A 23,006-nucleotide genomic window follows, 5' to 3' on the forward strand; every position below is an offset into this window, starting at 1 on the left:
TGCCAGCCTTGTGACCCTCCGCGATCTTGTCTCTGATGGCCTTGGAATGCTCCTTTGTCTTTCCCATGTTGACCAAGTATGAGTGCTGTTCACAAGTTTGGGGAGGGTCTTAATTAGTCAGAAAAGGCTGGAAAAAGAGATAATTAATCCAAACATGTGAAGCTCATTGTTCTTTGTGCCTGAAATACTTCTTAATACTTTAGGGGAACCAAACAGAATTCTTGTGGTTTGAGGGGTTGAATAATAAATGACCCTCTGAATAAACTTTTCACAATTTAAAGAAAAAAATAAAAAAGAAATAACATTCTTTTTTGCTGCAGTGCATTTCACACTTCCAGGCTGATCTACAGTCCAAATGTCACAATGCCAAGATAATTCCGAATGTGTAAACCTGCTAAATCTGCAGGGGGTTGAATACTACTTGTAGGCACTGTATGTATATATATGTATATATATATATATATATATATATATATATATATATATATATATATATATATATATATATATATATATATAAATACTTTATATATATATATATATATATAAATACTTTATATATGTGTTAGTAAGAAACAAAAGCATTCTTCATAAATATGTGTTAAGTTACATCAACTAAATTATACATTTGAGTCTATGAAATGGCTGAATTAAGTATTTTTGGTTACTTAATTCTTATCCTTAACAGTCCTCCCTAAAGACTTATTTCTGCCATCTCTGGATACTAAGTGTAATGTGTTCCCATAGGAAGAGAGGAAGAAAATATCTGTGTGGAAGACCTGCCTGACTGAACATTGAGGCATGGGCGAATAGGGAAAGGGGTTTTCTTCACCGGTTTCTCCGCTTCTATTGGACGCCTGCCGTGTGACGTCGCTGTGACGCCAAACGACCCGCCCCCTTAGAAAGGAGGCGGATCGTCGGTCATAGCGACGTCGCAGGGCAGGTAAGCTGTGTGACGGGAGCGCGATTTTGTGCGCAACGGGCAGCGATATGCCAGTCTCGCACAAACGATGGGGGCGGGTACGCACGCTAGCGAAATCGGTACCGATATCGCTACCGTGTAAAGCCCCCTTAAGTCCTCTCTTCTACCTATTTTGGCAATGATGACTGAGACTGTACAGATCTTTTGAAAAGGATAAATATGAGCAGGACGCTCAGTGCAGCTCTGGTTGATCGACCCTTTTGCAATGCGAGGCGTTAATCCATTGAAGTCCTACCCTCGAGCTTCATCGAAATTTCTGTGGTTAGGAGAAACTGGATCAGCTCATTTAATCTTGACTCGTGGCTCTTTCTCGCTTGCCCTTTTAGGATCAATCAGTCCCCTGACTGAAGACCATATGCTTCTAGCTCTGATTTAAAATCTGGAATTGAAAAATACACCTGTTTATTACACTATTTAGTCAATCATTTAAGAAAAAAAAAATGCATGCCTGTGCGAAACCAAAAAATATATCTTACATAAAGACCTGTTTATTACGAAAAGAAAACAAAACATACATTTTGTTCACGATTTGCCAGTTTCCACTTTTCTATAAAATATACACTTTTTTTACTTCTGTAAACCCATTTTTTTTTTTCTTACATACCACCTTCATCATGTGCTGCTCAGCAATAACGTTGTTTTCTGCACTAGAATGCCTCTGACCAAACCTGGAAAGAAATTTACACAACACGCACAAACTTGCATAAAACCTGCTCATGACATACATCTATAATCAGTCTGCAGTCTCTGAAATGGGAAGAACAGGTGCAGGGTGTGTTTCTGCTGACTCTTTACAGTTTTTTTTTTCCACATTGTTTTAGGCACGTGTCTTACAAGACTGGGTGAGTCTGTCCACCGGAGTACTGAACCCTGGTGTCACCAAAGTACACACTGATAACTATCTTTCACAAATGTTACCTGGGCCATCAATGAGAAGAGATTAATGGCAGAGAAAGCTTACCACCCTTTATCCACAGACCTTCCTCAGTCAGCTGGCTCCCTGCGTCTCACACTCCATTCCTTGTTGAACCATTTGTTCCTGTAGGGATTTAAGAGCACAAGGAGTGGCAGGTGTCACCGACGACGTGACAGGTACCAGCGAGGTATGGTCTGTATTGGTGAAAGACTCTCAACTCTAGGCCCGTCCATTACTTCTTTGTCGGCTACACCTGTGCGAGCCTCTCCTCTGGCTCCATCACCGTCCGCTCAGATCTAGACTTTATCTTCAGTATACCTGGCTCATTTGACAACAGGAAAAATCTACAACCTACATACACATTTAACCATCTTACCCACTCCTGTTCTACCCATCTAGAGAGGGCATCGCCATCACTGCCTCCTGTACCAATAGGAGGGGAGGGAGTGGTTCAAATTTTGATTACCTCATGTTGTGTAAACCGTAGCATATCCAGTGTAGAATCGACCAACATCTTGTTCCATCTATAAAAACAAAAAACTAAAAATATGCATTAATCATTCTTATAACTTTAACTCTGACCATGATACAGTTAGTGGTCCTCTATACATTATATGGTTGAAAATAATAAATAAACATATAGGACAAGATTTTCCTATTTCAGTTAACAGATATGCTTCATTGTAATCCAGTAAATATGACTTGCGGGGGAAGGGTCAGCCTCAGAACTTGTCTAATATGCCTGCTGTGCCCTCTACTGCTGGAAAATATAATCGATGACGATGACTTCTCCCCCCTTTTTTCTTTTTTGTTTTTGTGAACCAATCTGGCAAAGTTCATAGTTTTTATGCTGCTATTCTCTAACAGGAAAAATAAGACAGCAGGCAATAAATTAGCTACATACTAGAAACTAAAGCAAGACAAACACTGGAAATAACTTGTATCTCTATAACAATATACATTGCTGGGGAATTTTGAAACCTTACGATAGACAACACGGTTCGTATATATTGTATCTATAAACGAAAGGAAAACCTTTCATAGTAGGAATAACTGAGCCATGGTTAAATGACAGCTATGACTGGGCGGCTAACCTGCAAGGATAGGAATTGTTTAGGAGGGATCGTAAAAACAGGAAAGGAGCTGGAGTCTCTATGGGTAGAGATACAAGGAGAGAAAACTAATAATAAAATCCTCATAGGGGTTTGTTATAAGCCACCAAATATAACAGAAACTACTGAAAATGTATTATTGAAACAAATATACAAAGCTGCAAATCACCATGAAGTGATTATTATGGGGGACTTCAACTACCCTGATATAGACTGGGAAACTGAAACCTGCGTATCTCAGAAGGGAAACCGGTTTCTGTCGTAACCAAGGATCATTATCTGTCAAAACTTGTGCTGGGCCCAACTAGAGGGACAGCCCTTCTGGACTTAATTTAAAATGTGTGTGTATATGGGTAGGTAGCTGGCTTAGTGGTAGAAAACAGAGTGGTTATTAATAGCGCCTACTCAGATTGGGCCACGGTTACTAGTGGGGTGCCACAGAGGTCTGTATTGGGCCCCCTACTTTTTAATATATTTATTAATGATCTGGTGGATGGCTTACAGAGTAAAATATTAGTATTTGCAGATGATACAAAACTATGTAAGGTAGTTAACACAAAAAAGAACAGTTTGCAATTACAGATGGATTTGAGTAAATTGGAGAATTGGGCTGAAAAATGGCAGCTGAGGTGTAACACAGATAAATGTAAGGTTCTGCACATGGGAAGGAGAAACAGATGCTATGATTACCTACTAAATGGGAAACTGCTGGGGAAATCAGACATGGAAAAAGACTTAGGCATCTTAGTCAATAAAAAGCTAAATTGGAGTGCCCAGTGTCAGGCAGCAGCCACCAAAGCAAATAGGGTGATGGGATGTATCAGAAGAGGTCTGGGGGCACGAGATGAAAACATTATTCTCCCTCTGTACAAATCACTCGTCAGACCACACGTGGAGTATTGTGTGCAATTTTGGGCACCAGTGCTCAAGAAAGACATTACTGAACTTGAAAGGGTTTAGAGGCGGGCTACTAAAATAATAAATGGAGTGGGTGCATTACAATACCCAGAAAGGTTATCAAAATAAGATCTATTTACTCTAGAAAAGAGAAGACTTAGGGGAGACCTAATAAATATGTACAAGTATATCAGCGGGCAGTACAGAGATCTCTCCCATGATCTGTTTGTACCAAGGACTGTGAGAAGAACAAGGGGGCATTCTCTTCAATTGGAGGAAAGAAAACTTCTACATCAGCATAGAAGAGGGTTCTTCATGGTAAGAGCAGTGAGGCTCTGAAACTCTCTTCCTGAGGAAATGGTGATGGCCAACTCACTGAATGAATATGAGAGAAATGGATGCTTTTCTTGAAAGCAACAGTATAGAAGGTTATGAATAACATAATATTACAGGTAGATAGTTGACCCAGCTTAGGAGTTGGGAAAGAATATTTTTCCCTATGAAGAAAATTAACTCCTACTCTGTGGGTTTTTACCTTCCCCTGGTTCAACACTGCAGAACAGCTACACTAAAAATAGGCTGAACTAGATGGACATAATGTCTTCCTTCCGCCTTACAACTATGTTACTATGTAACCAATTAATAAAATACCGGCAGTCTGTATGCAGAGTCACAAAATAAAAATATATTGTTCGAATAAATCGCCATAAAAAAACCCTAAACACAAAAACTAATTTGCATACCTCAAGAAATCTAATTTTCCCTACAAAGTTAATTTAATCATTCAAGAATGAACAGAATACTATTTATAATCTCTTGGGAAATCCTGAACTCTTAAGAGTTAAACGAACTCCTCCAGTTGGGAAGGGGTCACATTCCTTTCTTATTCCCTCTATATCATGGGTGGGCAATTAATTTTCCCATGGGGCTGCATGAGAAATTGGGATGGTTTTAGAGGGCCGGACTAATATAATTAACTCAGTTTTACCTAATATACTACATCACTACACCCCCTCCATATACTACACCTGTAATAAACTACACCACTACACCCCCCCTATACTACACCTGCAATTTACTACATCACTACACCCCCCTATACTACACCTGTAATATACTACATCACTACACCCCCCCTATACTACACCTGTAATATACTACATCACTACACCCCCCCTATACTACACCTGTAATAAACTACATCACTACACCCCCTCCATATACTACACCTGTAATATACTACATCCCCATATACTACACCCCCCATATACTACACCTGTAATAAACTACACACCCTCCATATACTACACCTGTAATATACTACATCACTACACCCCCATATACTACACTTGTAATATACCACATCACTACACCCCTATATACACCTGTAATATACTACACCCCCCATATACTACACCTGTAATATACTACACCCCTATATACTACACCTGTAATATACTACACCACTACACCTCCCCATATACTACACCTGTAATATACTACATTACTACACCTCTATATACTACACCTGTAATATACTACACCACTACACCTCCCCATATACTACACCTGTAATATACTACATTACTACACCCCTATATACTACACCTGTAATATACTACATCACTACACCCCCATATACTACACCTGCAATATACTACATCCCCATATACTACACCTGTAATATACTACATTACTACACCCCCCATATACTACACCTGTAATATACTACACCCCCCATATACACCTGTAATATACTACACCCCCATATACACCTGTAATATACTACACCCCCATATACTACACCTGTAATATGCTACATCACTACACCCCCATATACTACACCTGTAATATACTACATCACTACACCCCCATATACTACACCTGTAATATACTACTACCATCGGCGCGGATGCTCTGATCTGCTCCTGGCACCACTCCCGCCTGCCTTACATATTTCCACCTCTACCCCTGCTGCCGTGGGTAATCAGGAAGATCAAGGCAGAGGGAGTCCCGGTGATACTGATAGCACCGGACTGGCCCAGGCACTCCTGGTACGCCGAATTAGTACAAATGCTCGCAAACGTACCGCGGCGCCTTCCAGACATCCCAGTCTTGCTGACCCAAGGGCCCATTTTCCATCAGAACTCCAGAGCCCTGAAGCTGACGGCATGGCCATTGAGACCTGGGTATTAACAAGAGCGGGATTCTCCCCCGCGGTTATTTCCACCATGATCAGCGCCCGAAAGCCTGCTTCATCCCGCATTTACCACCGTACGTGGAAAATCTTCCTTTCATGGTGCAGGGAAACTAACGTCCAGCCTATTCCTTTGGCCATCCCTAGAATTTTCGACTTTCTACAGTCTGGCGGGGTTGGCTCTCAGTTCCCTTAAAGTTCAGGTCTCAGCGCTCTCAATCTTCTACCAATGCCGCCTGGCTCAAAAACCGCAAGTCAAGACCTTCCTCCAGGGCGTTTCCCATCTAGTTCCCCCATACAAACGGCCGCTGGACCCATGGGACCTCAATATCGTTCTGGACGGCCTCCAGAGGTCTCCCTTTGAACCTCTCTAGGAATCCTCCCTTGCTCTTCTGTCCTGGAAGGTAACATTCCTGGTGGCAATTAGGTCCATCAGACGGGTTTTGGAGCTGGCAGCACTCTCTTGCCGCGAGCCTTTTCTGATCTTTCACCAGGACAAGGTGGTTCTACGCCCCCTTTCGGATTTTCTTCCAAAGGTTCCTACCCCGTTTCATTTGAACGAGGACATTGTTCTGCCTTCCTTTCATCCACACCCAGTTCATAGGGTGGAAAGGTCTCTGCATTCGTTAGACCTCGTCAGAGCTCTCAGATATTACATATGCAGGACAGCCCCCTTTAGGAAAACGAACTCTTTGTTCATCATTCCTGAGGGGCCTAAGAAGGGACAGGCAGCTTCAAAGGCAACTCTGGCTCGCTGGATTCGCTCTGCGATCCAGGAAGTCTACCGCTTGCAACTCAAGCCCATTCCTAGTGGGCTGCGGGCTCATTCCACGCGAGCAGTTGGCGCTCCGTGGGCCATTCGGCATCAGGCTTCAGTGGAACAGGTGTGTAAGGCTGCGACCTGGTCTAGCCTACATACTTTTTCAAAGCATTACAGAGTCCATACCCAGTTTTCAGCTGAGGTAAATCTGGGTAGGAAAATTCTGCAAACGGCAGTAGAGCACCTCTCACAGTAGGCGCTCCAGGCTGTCTGGGACTGGTTCCTAGCCCTTGGGTTGCGTTATCTTGTTTTTTTACTTTTCCCACTCATGGACTGCTTTAGGACGTCCCATGGTCCTGTGTCCCCCAATGAGGCGTCAGAGAAAAACGGATTGTTGTGTACTCCCCGTAAAATTGTTTTCTCTTAGCCATCATTGGGGGACACAGCACCCACCCTGTTGCCCTGTTGGGCCTTGGTTCTCTCAGTACCTTATTTGGTTATGACTCTTCTTTTCTCTTGTTCCTCTGTTGAGAAGTTTTTACTGTTTTTTTTCTCCTACTGCTTGTGTACTAAAACTGAGGCTGCCTGGCCTGGCCAGGGGGTGTATACTGCAGAGGAGGAGCTATGCTTTTGCATCTACTTAGTGTCCTCCTATGGATAGGCAGCATAACACCCATGGTCCTGTGTCCCCCAATGATGGCTAAGAGAAAACGATTTTACGGTGAGTACACAAAAATCCGTTTATTTTATACTTATTCAAATGTGTTAGTCATGTATACCAGAGAATGCCTCACCTCCCCACCCCCTTTCCTTAAAAAAGAAAAAAAAAGTTCAAAGGGGGTGGGTTGACAACTTTGGACAAAGAACCATTGAGAGGGGCCTGGCTAAGCTGGGTGTATACGGGGAGTGTCTACATTATTATGCATTTATGCGCTCTACTATAGGCTACTATTCTATAAACGCCTACATTTATGCATGATTCCTATGCAGGACAAGGGATTCAAAATAACAAATTTTGTACTTGTAAACTCTCAATATTCTCACTAGACTAAAAGAATCCCCCAAAAATCTCCTAATTATCAAAATGTGCTCTTAAGATAGAAAACCTAGCACAATTACATGTACATTTAACACTTGGTCAGTTTTTTTTCTTCTCTGCAACTCATGAGGAGCTGCCTACCCCCACTTTCCAGGTGTGGGGGCTGTAGCTGCGCCAGTTTCTCTTTGTTTGAATGATCCCAGTTACGAGCAGTTTTAATAACTAAGCTAGGAATCGATCACTCCACAATCTCATCATAGATTCTTTACACTACCCATGTCCATTGTAACCCACCAATTTATACCACCTCTTGCAATTCTCAGCTCCTGTAGGAAAAAACAATCTCTTCTTGAACAGAGTATACATAGTGCTCTAATTGGATTGGCCAACTCCAATTTGAATCCTTTCCCACTTTGCTGCGCATCTTTCTAATACCCAATCACAACAGTGACACGTGTCTGAATACACAGGGGAATATGCGGATTCTAACACTATGATTCACGTGAACCCTTCCCCCTCCTCGGTCATGTGATTAAGCACACAGTAGATGTGTTAAATAAACACAGGGGCATTAAGCTAGTTCCCTTCTCTGCTCTGTTCATATTCCAAACAAATCACTCTGTCCTTCCTACAGATTACTACAGCTCCTTCGCTTGCTCTGCTGCTAATTACTCACAGCTGCAACTTTTAGTCCACTCAGTCTCCCTTACTGTTCTGCCCCCCTTCTCCTATTCCTAATTAATCACAGATGCTGTGAGCAGCGCTAATCTCTTGCTTCTGCTACTAAAAATTCCTCACTCGCAGCTCTTGTTCACTGACCCCCCCCCTGCTCTCTGCCTGATTCTTCTAACAGCTGCAGGTAATTAACCCTTTGAGGACTGCGTCAGAGCTGGAAAATCTCTCGTTCTCACTGTAGAAAAGTTGGAGCTCCTAGACCCCCCTTTCTCTGCTTGTCTCAAGCAACCGTATGATACGAACAATCGGCAATCAGATCCTAGTTAATGACCTTCACCCAGCACTCAGGGAGTCTGAGTTCTTCCTTTCTCGAGGTCACCGGCGAGCGACAGTCACACCGTTAGGTCTTCGGTGCACTACCAAAAAAAAGTTTAAAGAATAGTGCCGATGTAAAGTAGGCTTGTGGGAAATGTTACTCATTAAAGGGGTTATCCGGCTTATTTTGACTTTTTTTATTATTTCCCTATTGGGCTACATTGGGGCAGGTAAGTAGATAGTGAGCACTTACCTGCCCTGCTGTCAGCCTCTCTCCCCCGGCTCAGAGTGGTTATGTGACCGCTCCTGCCGCGATTTTGCGGCTTCCGCTCATTTCATGTCAACATGGGCAGGGCCATGTTGACATGCATATCTGGAACAGCATGTTGCCGCCCTGCTGGGCTGTACAGTGCGTGAGTCCCCGCCCCCCTTCCCTGCACCTTCCCACACATTCCCACGCACCCCGTACTCTCCCCGCCCACGGTGTCACCGCCAGCACCAGGCCCCCTGCTCAGGATTGCAGGAGTGGCCGTGCAGTCTGTGTCCCGCTCCAGCCCCGCGGCTGCAATCATTGCAGTGTGTGTCTGCCCGCAGTATCAGCAGCTTCTCACCCTGCAGTGCTGGCAGCCGCGAGGATGGAGGCAGGAGGCAGATGAGTTCATTACCTGCTGTGACGATCTCCTCTTCACTCCTGTAAGCGCTGTCACTGCCGTCTATGCCCGCTGCGTTGTCACGTCACTAGCGGTGACGTCACGGGCAATACTGCTGAGAACGCGGCGGGCATAGAAGTCAGTGACAGGGCTGACAGGAGTGAAGAGGAGATCGTCACAGTAGGTAATGATCTCATCTGCCTCCTGGCAGCAGCGCTCGTCATCCCCTGCAGTGACCTGAGCTATTGATGTTAGCTCAGGTCACTGCATTGCTCTTCCAGGCAATGGGGAACATTCTGTTCTTCATTGACTATGGTATGGATAGTCATGTGTCCCCTTATTGGATTACGCCGGACCCGGATTTGATTGTTCTTTTCAATAAATTGGTGAAAGAGGGAATGTTTTGGGGTGTGTTTTTTCAAATAAAACTTTTTTTGTAGTCTATTTTTTTTATTACTGACTGGGTTGGTGATGTCGGGTATCTGATAGACGCGTGACATCACTAACCCCAAGGCTTGATGCCAGGTGACATTACACATCTGGCATCAACCCCATATATTACCCCATTTGCCACTGTACCAGGGCAACGGGATGAGTTGGGAAAAGCGCCAGCATTGGCACATCTAATGGATGCGCCACTTCTGGGGCGGCTGCGGCCTGCTATTTTTAGGCTGGGGAGTGTCCTATAACAGTGGACCTCCCTAGTCTGAGAATACCAGACCACAGCTGTACGCTTTACCTCGGCTGGTGATCCAATTTGGGGGGGACCCCCATGTTTTTTGTTTTAAATTATTTATTTAATTTAAAATAACAGCGTGGGGTGCCCTCTGTTTTGGATTATCAGCCAAGGTGAAGCTCTCAGCTGTGGTTTGCAGGCTGCAGCCGTCTGCTTTACCCTAGCTGGCTACAAAAGATATGGTGGCTCTCGCGTCGTTTTTTTTTGTTTGTTTTTTTTTAATTATTTATTTTTTTGGCTAAATACAATACTAAGCACCCTTTAGTGCCACATGGAAGTCACTACTACTAAGTCGGTACAGAGCGCCGTGTGTGTGTGTGTGTGTGTGTGTGTGTGTGTGTGTGTGTGTGTGTGTGTGTGTGTGTGTGTGTGTGTGTAGGGTTGCAGAGCCTGATGTGATGTGGGGCGCAGAGCCATTTGTGTGTGTGTGTGTGTGTGTGTGTGTGTGTGTGCGCGGTGCAGAGCCCGATGTGGGGCTGTTATTTCCATTGCTAGAGTGATAACAGGTCGGGTGCTGGGCAGGATGCTGACAGGGAATGTGTGTGCAGGGGGCTGGCAGGGGACGGGGCTGGACAGTGAGGCCGGGCGGTGCCAGCTCTGACTAAGGTTTTGCACAGGAAGAGGTCAGTTTGCTTGTGCTGAATGTAAACAAGGAGCTGCAGAGAATAAAGGGATAATTCAAGAGGAACAAAAGTCAGAAAACAAAAAATAACAATGTAGGGGTGTTTTATATGACAATACAGCACAGATAAACTCAAAATGTTTTGGTAAGCGAATGTCGGACAACTCCTTTAATTATTTTGAACAGCAGAACTCTGGTTTAAAGCCATAAAAATTCAAAGTTTGAAAGTTGCAACATTTTTGATATTTTCACAAATAAAAAAAAATTGTTCTACATTTACCACTTTCATAATGTACAATTTGTCATGAAAAAACAATCTTAGAATCACTGGAACCCATTGAAGTGTTTGAGTTATTACCTTATAAAGTGACACTGGTCAGAACTTTAACAAATGGCCTTGTCAGGAAGGTGAAAACAGTCTTGGCAGTGAAGGGGTAAAACACAAAAAATTAACTATTGTTGTAAACATTCAGCAATATTAATGCTTTTGTCAACTAGATGTTGAGGAGATGAGCGCAAAAAAGGTCTCATCTGTGCAGACAATGTGGTAGGACCACAGCAATTACTCAGCTGGGCAGACACAACCACTATAGGAACTGAAAGGAACCGCTGCAGCATTGTAGAAGTGCAGACAGTGGAGATGAGAGGGTTAAGCCACACTGCTGTTCACTTAGTGATGAAGCTGGTTCCTGTTCAAGTGATTTCATTAAACGCGTTTTGGAGTGGATACTCCATCATAAAAACAATCACACATAGATAAGTTATTAGCTATGTCTCGGGGCATATGATGAACAGGCTACAGATTGGCAATATGTCACACTGATCTGCAGCCTTGTGTTTTATTGATGTGATGTAATCTACTTGTGTTCCTGCAGTTTCATGATGTCCTTCCAGGTTCTATGCCTTCCATTCCATCAGAAGAGCATGATATGGGTTTTGATTATGGAAGAAATAGCTCAGAAAGCAGAGAGCGCCATAAGGTGCCAACATCTATGAAGGAGGTTTGTTTGTTTTCTTATATTCCAAAGATTTTATATGTCAGTTACGGATGTCTGTATTTTGTTTGTGTTGTTTTTATTCCAGATACTACAATTTTATCGTTATTGTATATATTGGTGTAAAGCAGCCTGCCTAATATTTCTGTAATACAGTATGTGAAATTGGAGACTTGAAAGAAAAGCTTGAAAGAGTGATTAAGAATGATAAAGTTTTACAATTGAATAATGTACAAGGAAGCAAATTTGCTGTAACATAGATCACATGTCTAAAACGTCCCCAGCGATATTACTAGGAAAACAAAAAGCAGATATCTACCAGGTCCAAGCCTTATTCATCTCTCCAATGTTATACCAAATTCTTACCGTTTATAAACAAGTTGTTGCTAAGCATCTAGTAAATTCATTTTTCTTTTTTTTTTTCCTTGTGGCTTGTACTCCAAGGATGAGCAAATGTGACAATAATACAATAATATTCCAAAACACATCAACAGTATGTGCTAAATAGCAGTGATTATCTCCAGCAGTACGTGTGTTTACACCGGTTTATAGAAAACTGTAATGCATATGGCGGAATTTATTATGCACTGCCTATTTAGCGCTATCCTATTCCACAGCGCTTTACATACATTACCATCAGTGTCCCCAGTGGGGCTCACAATCTAACTTCTATATCAGTATGTCTTTGGAGTGTGCTGGCGCCAGCGGGAGGAGATGTCATCAGGTACTACTCCCACTACTTTGTTATCTAACCATGCTTTTATGACCGTATGCACAAATTGCACCTCATGTGTATTGGCACTGTGCTTTATATGTTGTTACATGGGCTCACAGTAATTAGCCATATGCTATTAACCTCGTTTTATGCTAAGTGCCCTGTTATTTGATATAGTGCACTATTTATATATTCAAAACTCCTTTCTTTATATGTGTATTTAGTACTTAGCCACTTGGTCACTGTACCGTGAGTTAATGCGTCCCTTACCTTTTTGTTCTTTCATCTCTCCCTGCCGTGCTGCGCTTTCTTTTCAATCACTTTTTTACCTTTTATTTGAAAATTATTAAAATACAGTTTCAGATTTTATCATTTGGCTTTATAATTTGTGATCTTTTTTGGATGCGTTGTAATTGATTATCTAGCATGAGGAATATTTAGCCTCTTTTTGATCACCATGCCGGTTTGAAATAAAAAACAAAAAAGCACCCTCTTTCATCACTTTATTAACCCCCCCCCACCCTGTCAAACACCCCTCCAGTTCCGACGTAATCCACACGAGGTCCCACGATGCTTACAGCACTGCAACATCTGACGCTCACAGCAAGCGCAATAGAACAAGACAGCTCGCTGTGAGCTACACGCAGCAACTGAAGTGGGTCGTGCTATCGGCGGTGACATCACTCAGGTTACCCGCAGCCACAGCTGCAGTTCTCCAGCTGTTATAGTAAGTCATCCGAGTGACTTAAGTGAGCCGCACGATCAGCAGTGCCGTCACTCAGGTGATTTCCGGTCACAGGTAAGTCCTCCATCTTTGACCACAACTGAAATGAACCGCAGGTGGAAGACTCACTTGAGTGAAGTCACCACTGATGGAGTAGCTCACTTCTGTCGTGGCCTGAACCTCACAGTGGTGAACCAGTGAGGTTACTGACGCGACACGCCATACTGCGGGGCCCGCAGCTGTGATGTCAGGGGTTCACCCAAGTTTATTCTGATCGTGCAGCTCTGTCTACACTCACAGCTGACAGTCATGCTCTATTATTATTTACTTTTATAACTTTTTATAAGTTATTTACTTTCATTTACAGATTAGTAATAGGGGGTTGTCTCATAGACGCCTGACATCACTACCCTAGGGCTTTGTAGCAGCTATGGGCTGCCATTAACCCTTTATTACCCTGATTGCCACTGCACCAGTGTAATCGGGAAGAGCCGGGTAAAGTCCCGGGACTGTTGCATCTAATGGATGCAGAAAACTAAAGAAATAAAGTTTAGAAGTACAAAAAAATCACTATATAAAGAACTAAAAATTCAAATTTATTAGAAAATGCTAAAATTGAGAAATCTCAACACACAATTACAGCAATAAACACCAACCAAAGTGTGATACTAGATCATAATGTTAAAGGGGAGCTAGCCCTTATCGGCCCTACTCTCACTCCTACCTTGCCGCGGAGGTTGGCACCCTAATCCTGCATCCCTTCAGGCCCTATGCAGATGGAATAAGGGACTAAAGAAAATATAATAATACCCGTAACACACTGCAAGATAGAAAATGATGCACATTAAATATTAGATTAATAACAAAGATATAGTACCAGAAAAAGGTCCACCAAGGCTAATAGCCTAGGGAGTAAATGCATGGGCCAAAGGCCCATATAGTATAGTACTCTATATACCGTGTTTCCCGAAAATAAGACATCCCCCAAAAATAAGACCTAGCAGAAGTTTTCTGCAAGGCCTAAATATAAGACATCCCCCGAAAATAAGATTTGGTCACGGTTCAATAATGAAGTGTCCATGCAGCTTAAAAAGTTAAAGATACTACAGGACACTTCATTATAGAAAACCGACACCCCCAGAAGAAAGAAGAGAGAAAACCCTGCGATCATAATCACCAGATGCCGAACGGGAGCAGGTCCTGCGGCGGAACACACAAATCAGATCACCCACACACAATCATACATCAGATTGTACACACACACTCGCCACATCCAGCGATATCGATTGCTTCTCAGCCGCTTAAGGACCTGTGACACTGTGCAATGGAGCTTCCAGGACCTGCGGGTGGATACAGCATGTGGCACTGTGCAGTGGAGCTTCCAGGACTTGCGGGTGGAAGCATCATGTGACGCTGTGCACTGTGCAGTGGAGCTTCCAGGACCTGCGAATGGAACGTATCATAGAGACAAGAGTCTCTTGCTGGCTGGAATTGGTGAGTGCGCGCACGCGCGATTGTATGTGCTATATGTGGTGAGTGTATGCAATCTGATGCGTGAGTGTATGCAATCTGATGCGTGAGTGTATGCAATCTGATGCGTGAGTGTATGCAATCTGATGCGTGAGTGTATGCAATCTGATGCGTGAGTGTATGCAATCTGATGCGTGAGTGTATGCAATCTGATGCGTGAGTCTATGCCTTCTGATGCGTGAGTGTATGCCTTCTGATGCGTGAGTGTATGCCTTCTGATGCGTGAGTGTATGCCTTCTGATGCGTGCGTGTGTGTGATCTAATGTGTGTGTCGGCCAGAAGCAGGGGAGGACGGCATGGAGCATACCTGCTGGGAGCACCCGCCGAGGTTCGCAGGAGGACCTGGGAGCCACGCAGACGCCCAGGGTCTGGTAAGTATGTCGATCCTGGGAATGGGGATCATTCCGGTCATGCGCACTACTCAGAAACCGGGTGTGTGTGTGTCCCAGTTTCTGAGAGGAATAGTGCGCATGGGTGCATATACCTGGCATCAAAGGAGCTCAATGCTAATGGGTACAAAGCCGCACAGATTTGTATTGCATTGCCATGATGCCGGGCATTGTAAAATACATTATCATGCCCACAGGGGTGTGATAATAAGCTAAGTGGGCCTACTAGCCGGAGAACTAACGCCCCTGTGACTAGTCACAACCCTCATTCGCATCTAATAAAGGATCTTTAGAATTACTTCTTATTAAGATCTGTTTACGTGTAATAGTAAATGCTGGGACAGTTAGGCAGGGGTTCTGGATATGCACCCAGAACTGCTTGTGCTTCGGGGTGCACTTGGGATCTGACAGTTTCCCTTTAATTGTTCTGCAATGCCTTTTACTGCATCTCTTGTATAGTTTAGAAATCTTTGTTGGGTATAATATACAATAACATTTTTGTTTATTGTAGCTTACCAGAACAGGAGCCACTCAAATCCGACAGCTACCTGGTTACTTACTTTAAACTAATTGTGAACTCCCCTTGGTAGCTTTCTCTCAATCTAATATATAAAGCTGAATGTGTGTGTGTGTGTGTGTGTGTGTGTGTGTGTGTGTTTGTGTGTTTGTGTGTTTGTGTGTTTGTGTGTGTGTGTGTGTGTGTGTGTGTGTGTGTGTGTGTGTGTGTATGTCCGGGATTGGCATCCGCACCGTCGCAACTACAGCCACAAAATTTTGCACACTCACACTTCTGGACCCCGAGAGCGTCATAGGCTATGTTTTGAGGGGAAATTTTAACCCCACTCTCTACAGTTATTCACCAAAAAACCTGCCTCCATTAAAGCGAATGGAGCTGGGAGCCACAGTGTAGCCAGAACTTCAGAAGAATGTGCAGCCACGCCCTTATATGGAATGTTGGCGTGTCACAATGCAGCCAGGGAAAGAGACAGACACAGACAGGGTAAGAAACAGACATAGACAGGGTAAGAGACAGACACAAAGAGACAGACACAGACAAAGACAGACTGACAGGGAAAGAGGGAAAGAGAGACAGGTTAAGAGACAGACACAGGGAAACAGACTGGGAAAGAGACAGGGTAAGAGACAGACAAAGACAGGTAAAGAGACAGACAAAGAGACAGACACAGGGAAAGAGACAGGGAAAGAGGAAAAGAGAGAGACTGGGAAAGAGAGAGACTGGGAAAGAGACAGACATTCAGAGACAGACAGAGATATAAACAGAGGGGGAGACAGACATAATTACATTTATATCTATTTGTTTTATGGTTTTTGTGTGCAGAATACATTTTTGTTAATACATTCTATTTTGTTAACAGCAGTTATTAACCCGAGCGAAGCCGGGTAGTACAGCTAGTTATGTATTATTGTGCATCAAATAATCTAACTGCCAGTTCTCTTTTACTACTGTGCCATTCCTTCCATCTTTCTGTGTCAGACCCCTTAAAGTCTCCTATCGAGAACAGGTGGAAGGGCATTAGAAATTGTACCAACCCGCAGCTACCTTTGCATTTGGTTGTAAGACTAGGCCTCAGTTTCTCATCCCCACATATCCACCAAATATCTGACCTTGAGGTATTCTAGTCTTCAAACAGGCTGGTGGAATAGTTGCTCCCAGGGACTGTCAGGTTTATGGATTGTACACAGAAGGTTTTAACTAGTATCTTTAGGTTTTGACATCTGTTTCCCTAATGAAACAGGTGTAGTTCCCTGGATAGGTTGTTACCAGAAAGGGTCTGTTTCTTTTACGGGGGACTGTGACGACATGGACTCTGATGGGTTAAAGTTTCTTAAAATTCAGCCAGACAGGATGATAGATTGTTTATAGACGGGGGATAAGTCCCTCATTGTTTTTACAAGACTCTTGTTGACTCGTGTAATTGTGTTGGCCACTGAAAGCCAGACGTATTGTTTCTCCAGACTCTTCCAGTAATCATTGTATTGTAGTTGTGTAGTGCTAATGTGATTACCTTAGTAGCCATTGTCGAGTCTGTGACTTGCAGACTTCATGTAGATATCCTCAGTCTTTCTATGCACACCATTTAAATGAACATTATCCATGCAGCTTGAAGTTCATCTTCAATGAGAGTGGCGATCTTGTCCAACCAATCGATGAGGACGCAGAGTATCCAAGTGGAAGGCTGTGGCTATAAAAGGGATTTCTTTAAGCCACCAGGGTTTTGTTAATGGATGCTGATGGATCCAGCCTAAGCTCTTAGGAGCTGACTAGAGGATCAGGATATCTTATGGCTTCAATCTAGGAACTCCAGTTCCGGTTGGAGACCATATCCACAGCCTAGGGATTTCGACTCCGGCTGCCAGGATTGTATCATCATACCAGGACTACCTAAGGAGGACACTCAGGTTGGGACAGTTCAGTCACCTGGCTACAGACTTTACAGATCTCACACAGCTTCCTAAATTTGGCGCTATTCCTTTCTCGGTGGGTGCCCGCCGAAAGCGGGGTGCTGCTGGATTGGAGTAAGCGGCCCTGGAAGCTCTGAGGCATGGACATTCCAAATCCCTGGTGAGCCAGTGGAAGGGTGAGACTCTGTTGCCTGTTACATTTGTGTGTTTTGCTGGTTATGTGTTATGTGCTGTTAATTGTTTGGGGATCCAATAAAGTCAAATTATTGTGGTTCCATCACCCTGTGTTGTCTGAGTAGTGTTACGCCTACGGTTAAGGAGGCCGGCATTCAGTTGGGATGAGCCCTGAGCCACGCTGTCTTTCTAAAGGCGGCGGGTTTTAGTGGACGAGAGCACCCACTGAGCCCCGTGTCTCCACAGGGACTACAACAAAGTGTTTTGCAGTTATCTGTGGACTATAGAATGGTAGAATTGTACTCTATATATCTGTCTATCTATCTATCTGTGTATGTAGAATTATGCTGCTGCAAAATTTATTGCAGACCTTCAAGGTCATTTTCAATTGTTAATTTAAATGTCATAGTCCAGCTGTAGTCTAGCTTTCACACTTGCCATGCAATCCGTTGTTTCCATGACTACTGATCTTAATTCTTCTTCTGGGACTATGCCAATACTTCTTAATCACTTTAATCAGAATCCAATCTTCCAGTTTAAAAACAATCTCTTGTGATACTGGATGACCTGGAACATATTTCTAAACCAAAATCTGTTTAGCATCTTTATCATATAATCTTCCAAAGTTTGGTCAGCTCTATCTTAACTTTATCCCACTGCTGTTAATGATTTTATTTACAAAATGTGGACCATTATCGCTATATGTTCTTTCAGGTATCCCAAACCTTAGCATGATGTCTTTCACTAGTGCTTTTGCCACTGTCTCATTATCTGGGTTGGCACTTATACATTTTGGCAATTCATCTATTATCACTAGGCAATATTTCTTTCCTTTACACTTCTTCAACTCTATGAAATCTATTCATATATGATGGAAAATGGTATCGTGATTGTGGGAATTGTCCTTGCTTAGGTCTCAAATTCCACTGGAAATTATGTTCAGTACAAATATGACATGCTAGGAAAACCTTTTCTTCGGCGCTCTATTGGGAGACCCAGACGATTGGGTGTATAGCTACTGCCTCCGGAGGCCACACAAAGCATTACACTAAAAAGTGTAAGGCCCCTCCCCTTCTGGCTATACACCCCCCGTGGGATCACGGGCTGCTCAGTTTTCAAGCTTTGTGCGAAGGAGGTCAGACATCCACGCATAGCTCCACTGTTTAGTCAGCAGTAGCTGCTGACTATATCGGATGGAAGAAAAGAGGGCCCATACTAGGGCCCCCAGCATGCTCCCTTCTCACCCCACTTTTGTCGGCGGTGCTTGTTAAGGTTGAGGTGCCCATTGCGGGTACGGAGGCTGGAGCCCACATGCTGTTTTCCTTCCCCATCCCCCTGAAGGGCTCTGGTGAAGTGGGATCTTACCGGCCTCCAGACTCTGAGGCCGGGCTCCATCCACAGACCCGGAGATCCTGCTGGATACGGAGCTGGGTACCGTCAGGGACAAGGCCCTGCAACGTTCAGGTACTCTGTGTCCCCGTACAGACAGGCACAGACACACGCCAGAGTTGCTGGGTGTGTTAGTGCGCCGGGGACAATAGCGCTGCGCGCCTGGGTTATAGTCACTACAGCTTAGCTGAGTGACTTTCTGTGTTGGGAACTACCGCGCCGGCCGCCCCTGGAGCTGCGGCGCGGCTGAGACTTGTAGTGCGCCGGGGACTCGCGCCGACCGTGCTTTTACGACGGCAGCGATTATAAATCTAGTCCCCGGCTTTTTGCGGCCTAGCTCCGTTTCGTTCCCGCCCCCAACCTTGTCAATCACGGAAGGGGAGAGACGCTGTACAATCAGTCAGCGCCGAGGGCTGGAGTCTTATTTACATACTCCAGCCCTCTCACTGGGCACAGTGGGACGCCAGTTTCCCGCACTTTTGTCTGCACACGCCCACGGACCGTCCCTCTTCACAGGACGCTGGCAGCCATTCCTGCAAGCAGTCTGGGCTGGAGAACGGACATACACCTGGGAGACCCAGACAAGGGATTCTGGCGACCACACACCCGCTCTTAAGCGGGCGGTAAGCAGCACAAAAGTGCTAACCCCACTAGTGCCACAGTGTTATTTAGTGTACTTTTTATCTGTACCTATATATTGCACTGTACGGTCGCTTCTTGGCTTTATACCCTATATTGCTCTGAGGAGACAACAGCATGTCATCCGCAAAAAGCAAGGGTGCCAAGGCACAGGCTTTATATGCTGCTTGTACCGCATGTGGGGCTGATCTACCGGCAGGTTCCACTGACCCCCATTGTGTGCAATGTTCGGTCCCTGTGCCACTTCGTCAGCCGGAGTCTATGGTGGTAGTGGCCCAGGCAGAGACGCCTGTGAACCCTGCCCCGGTGACGGGGACAGAGTTTGCAGTTTTTGCCGATAAGATGTCTGTGACTATGTCAAAAATTCTTGAAACTTTGCAGTCCAGGCCGGTCACTCAGACCATGGGCACTGTTGATGCAATGTTCCCCGGTCCCCCTCAGTTGGAACTAATCCGTGCTCATAGGGGGTCTCAGGCATCACAGGCTGAAGGCTCTGACTCGGACGACAGTCCCAGGCAGCCTAAGCGAGCTCGCTGGGAAAGACCCTCGACGTCATCACACTGGTCAGGGTCTCAGCGAGAGGATTCTCTGTATGATGAGGCAGAGGTAGCTGATCAGGAGTCTAATCCTGAGACCGCTCTCAATCTGGATGCTCCTGATGGTGACGCTATGGTAAATGATCTTATAGCGGCCATCAATAAGCTGTTGGATATTTCTCCCCCAGCCCCTCCAGCAGAGGAGGCAGCTGCACAGCAGGAGAAATTCCATTTCAGGTATCCCAAGCGTAAATTGAGTACTTTTCTGGACCACTCTGACTTCAGAGAAGCAGTCCAGAAACACCATGCTTATCCAGACAAGCGTTTCTCCAAACGACTTAAGGATACACGTTATCCCTTTCCCCCTGAAGTGGTCAAACGCTGGACCCAGTGTCCAAAAGTGGATCCCCCAATCTCCAGGCTCGCGGCTAGATCCATAGTTGCAGTGGAAGATGGGGCGTCACTTAAAGATGCCAATGATAGACAGATGGACCTCTGGTTGAAATCTGTCTATGAAGCTATCGGCGCGTCGTTTGCTCCAGCATTCGCAGCCGTGTGGGCTCTCCAAGCTATTTCAGCTGGTCTGGCGCAGGTGGACTCTGTCATACGTCCATCAGTGCCGCAAGTGGCGTCCTTAACCTCGCAAATGTCTGCGTTTGCGACTTACGCTATCAATGCTGTCCTGGACTCTACGAGCCGTACCTCAATGGCGTCCGCCAACTCTGTGGTTTTGCGCAGAGCCTTGTGGTTAAAGGAATGGAAAGCAGATTCTGCTTCCAAAAAATGCTTAACCAGTTTGCCATTATCTGGAGACAAACTGTTTGGTGAGCAATTGGCTGAAATCATTAAACAGTCCAAGGGTAAGGACTCTTCCTTACCCCAGCCCAGATCAAGCAAACCTCAACAGAGGAGAGGACAGTCGAGGTTTCGGTCCTTTCGAGGTTCGGGCAGAGGCCAATTCTCCTCGTCCAAAGGGACTCAGAAGGAGCAGAGGAGCTCAGACTCCTGGCGGGCTCACTCACGCCCAAAGAAAGCAACCGGAGGAACCGCTTCCAAAGCGGCTGCCTCATGACTTTCGGCCTCCTCTCTCCGCATCATCGGTCGGTGGCAGACTCTCCCGCTTTTGCGACATTTGGCTGCCACAGGTCAAGGACCGGTGGGTAACAGACATTCTGTCTCACGGGTACAGGATAGAGTTCAGTTCTCGTCCTCCGCCCCGGTTCTTCAGAACTTCCCCACATCCCGACCGAACCGATGCCCTTCTGCAGGCGGTATGCTCTCTAAGGGCAGAAGGAGTGGTGATCCCTGTTCCTCTTCAGGAACGAGGTCAAGGTTTTTACTCCAATCTGTTTGTGGTGCCAAAAAAGGACGGCTCATTCCGTCCTGTTCTGGACCTAAAACTGCTCAACAAGCACGTGAAAACCAGGCGGTTCCGGATGGAATCCCTACGCTCCGTCATTGCCTCAATGTCTCAAGGAGATTTCCTAGCATCAATAGACATAAAAGATGCTTATCTACACGTGCCGATTGCTCCAGAGCACCAGCGTTTTCTACGCTTCGTGATAGAAGACGACCATCTGCAGTTCGTAGCCCTGCCATTTGGTCTGGCGACAGCCCCACGGGTCTTCACCAAGGTCATGGCGGCAGTGGTAGCAGTCTTGCACTCTCAGGGACACTCGGTGATCCCTTTCTTGGACGATCTACTAGTCAAGGCACCCTCTCAAGAGGCATGCCAACACAGCCTGAACGTTGCGCTGGAGACTCTCCAGACTTTCGGGTGGATCATCAACTTTTCAAAGTCAAACCTGACACCGACCCAATCACTAACATATCTTGGCATGGAGTTTCATACTCTCTCAGCGGTAGTGAAGCTTCCGATGGACAAGCAACGTTCACTACAGACAGGGGTACAGTCTCTCCTTCAAGGCCAGTCGCACCCCTTGAGACGCCTCATGCACTTCCTGGGGAAGATGGTGGCAGCAATGGAGGCAGTCCCGTTTGCGCAGTTTCACCTGCGTCCGCTTCAATGGGACATTCTTCGCCAATGGGACGGGAAGTCAACGTCCTTAGACAGGAAAGTTTCCCTTTCCCAGACGGCCAAGGACTCTCTTCAGTGGTGGCTTCTTCCCACCTCATTGTCACAGGGAAGGTCCTTCCTACCCCCATCCTGGGCGGTGGTCACGACAGACGCGAGTCTGTCAGGGTGGGGAGCAGTTTTTCTCCACCACAGGGCTCAGGGTACGTGGACTCAGCAGGAGTCCACCCTTCAGATCAATGTTCTGGAAATCAGGGCAGTGTATCTTGCCCTACAAACCTTCCAACAGTGGCTGGAAGGCAAGCAGATCCGAATTCAATCGGACAACTCCACAGCGGTGGCATACATCAACCACCAAGGCGGGACACGCAGTCGGCAAGCCTTCCAGGAAGTCCGGCGGATTTTGATGTGGGTGGAGGACAGAGCATCCACCATATCCGCAGTTCACATCCCAGGCGTAGAAAACTGGGAAGCAGACTTCCTCAGTCGCCAGGGCATGGACGCAGGGGAATGGTCCCTTCACCCGGACGTGTTTCAGGAAATCTGTCGCCGCTG

General features: G+C 45.3%; 1 protein-coding gene across 7 annotated transcripts in view; it reads left to right on the top strand.

Annotated features, from left to right (window-relative positions):
* The window catches only part of ANKS1A (ankyrin repeat and sterile alpha motif domain containing 1A), a 568,529-nt gene that overhangs the window by 354,672 nt on the left and 190,851 nt on the right, over positions 1 to 23,006 (top strand). For 6 of the 7 annotated variants that reach the window (XM_075335878.1, XM_075335880.1, XM_075335882.1 and 3 more), the window contains one exon: positions 11,777 to 11,902. The exons of the other annotated variant lie outside the window; for it this stretch is intronic. In XM_075335878.1, coding sequence (XP_075191993.1) covers positions 11,777 to 11,902 — 126 coding nt within the window. The remainder of the gene's footprint in view (positions 1 to 11,776; positions 11,903 to 23,006) is intronic. 7 annotated transcript variants of the gene reach the window in all.

Source organism: Anomaloglossus baeobatrachus, chromosome 2, assembly GCF_048569485.1.
Source record: "Anomaloglossus baeobatrachus isolate aAnoBae1 chromosome 2, aAnoBae1.hap1, whole genome shotgun sequence".
In the NCBI taxonomy this organism is placed as follows: Eukaryota; Metazoa; Chordata; class Amphibia; order Anura; family Aromobatidae; genus Anomaloglossus; species Anomaloglossus baeobatrachus.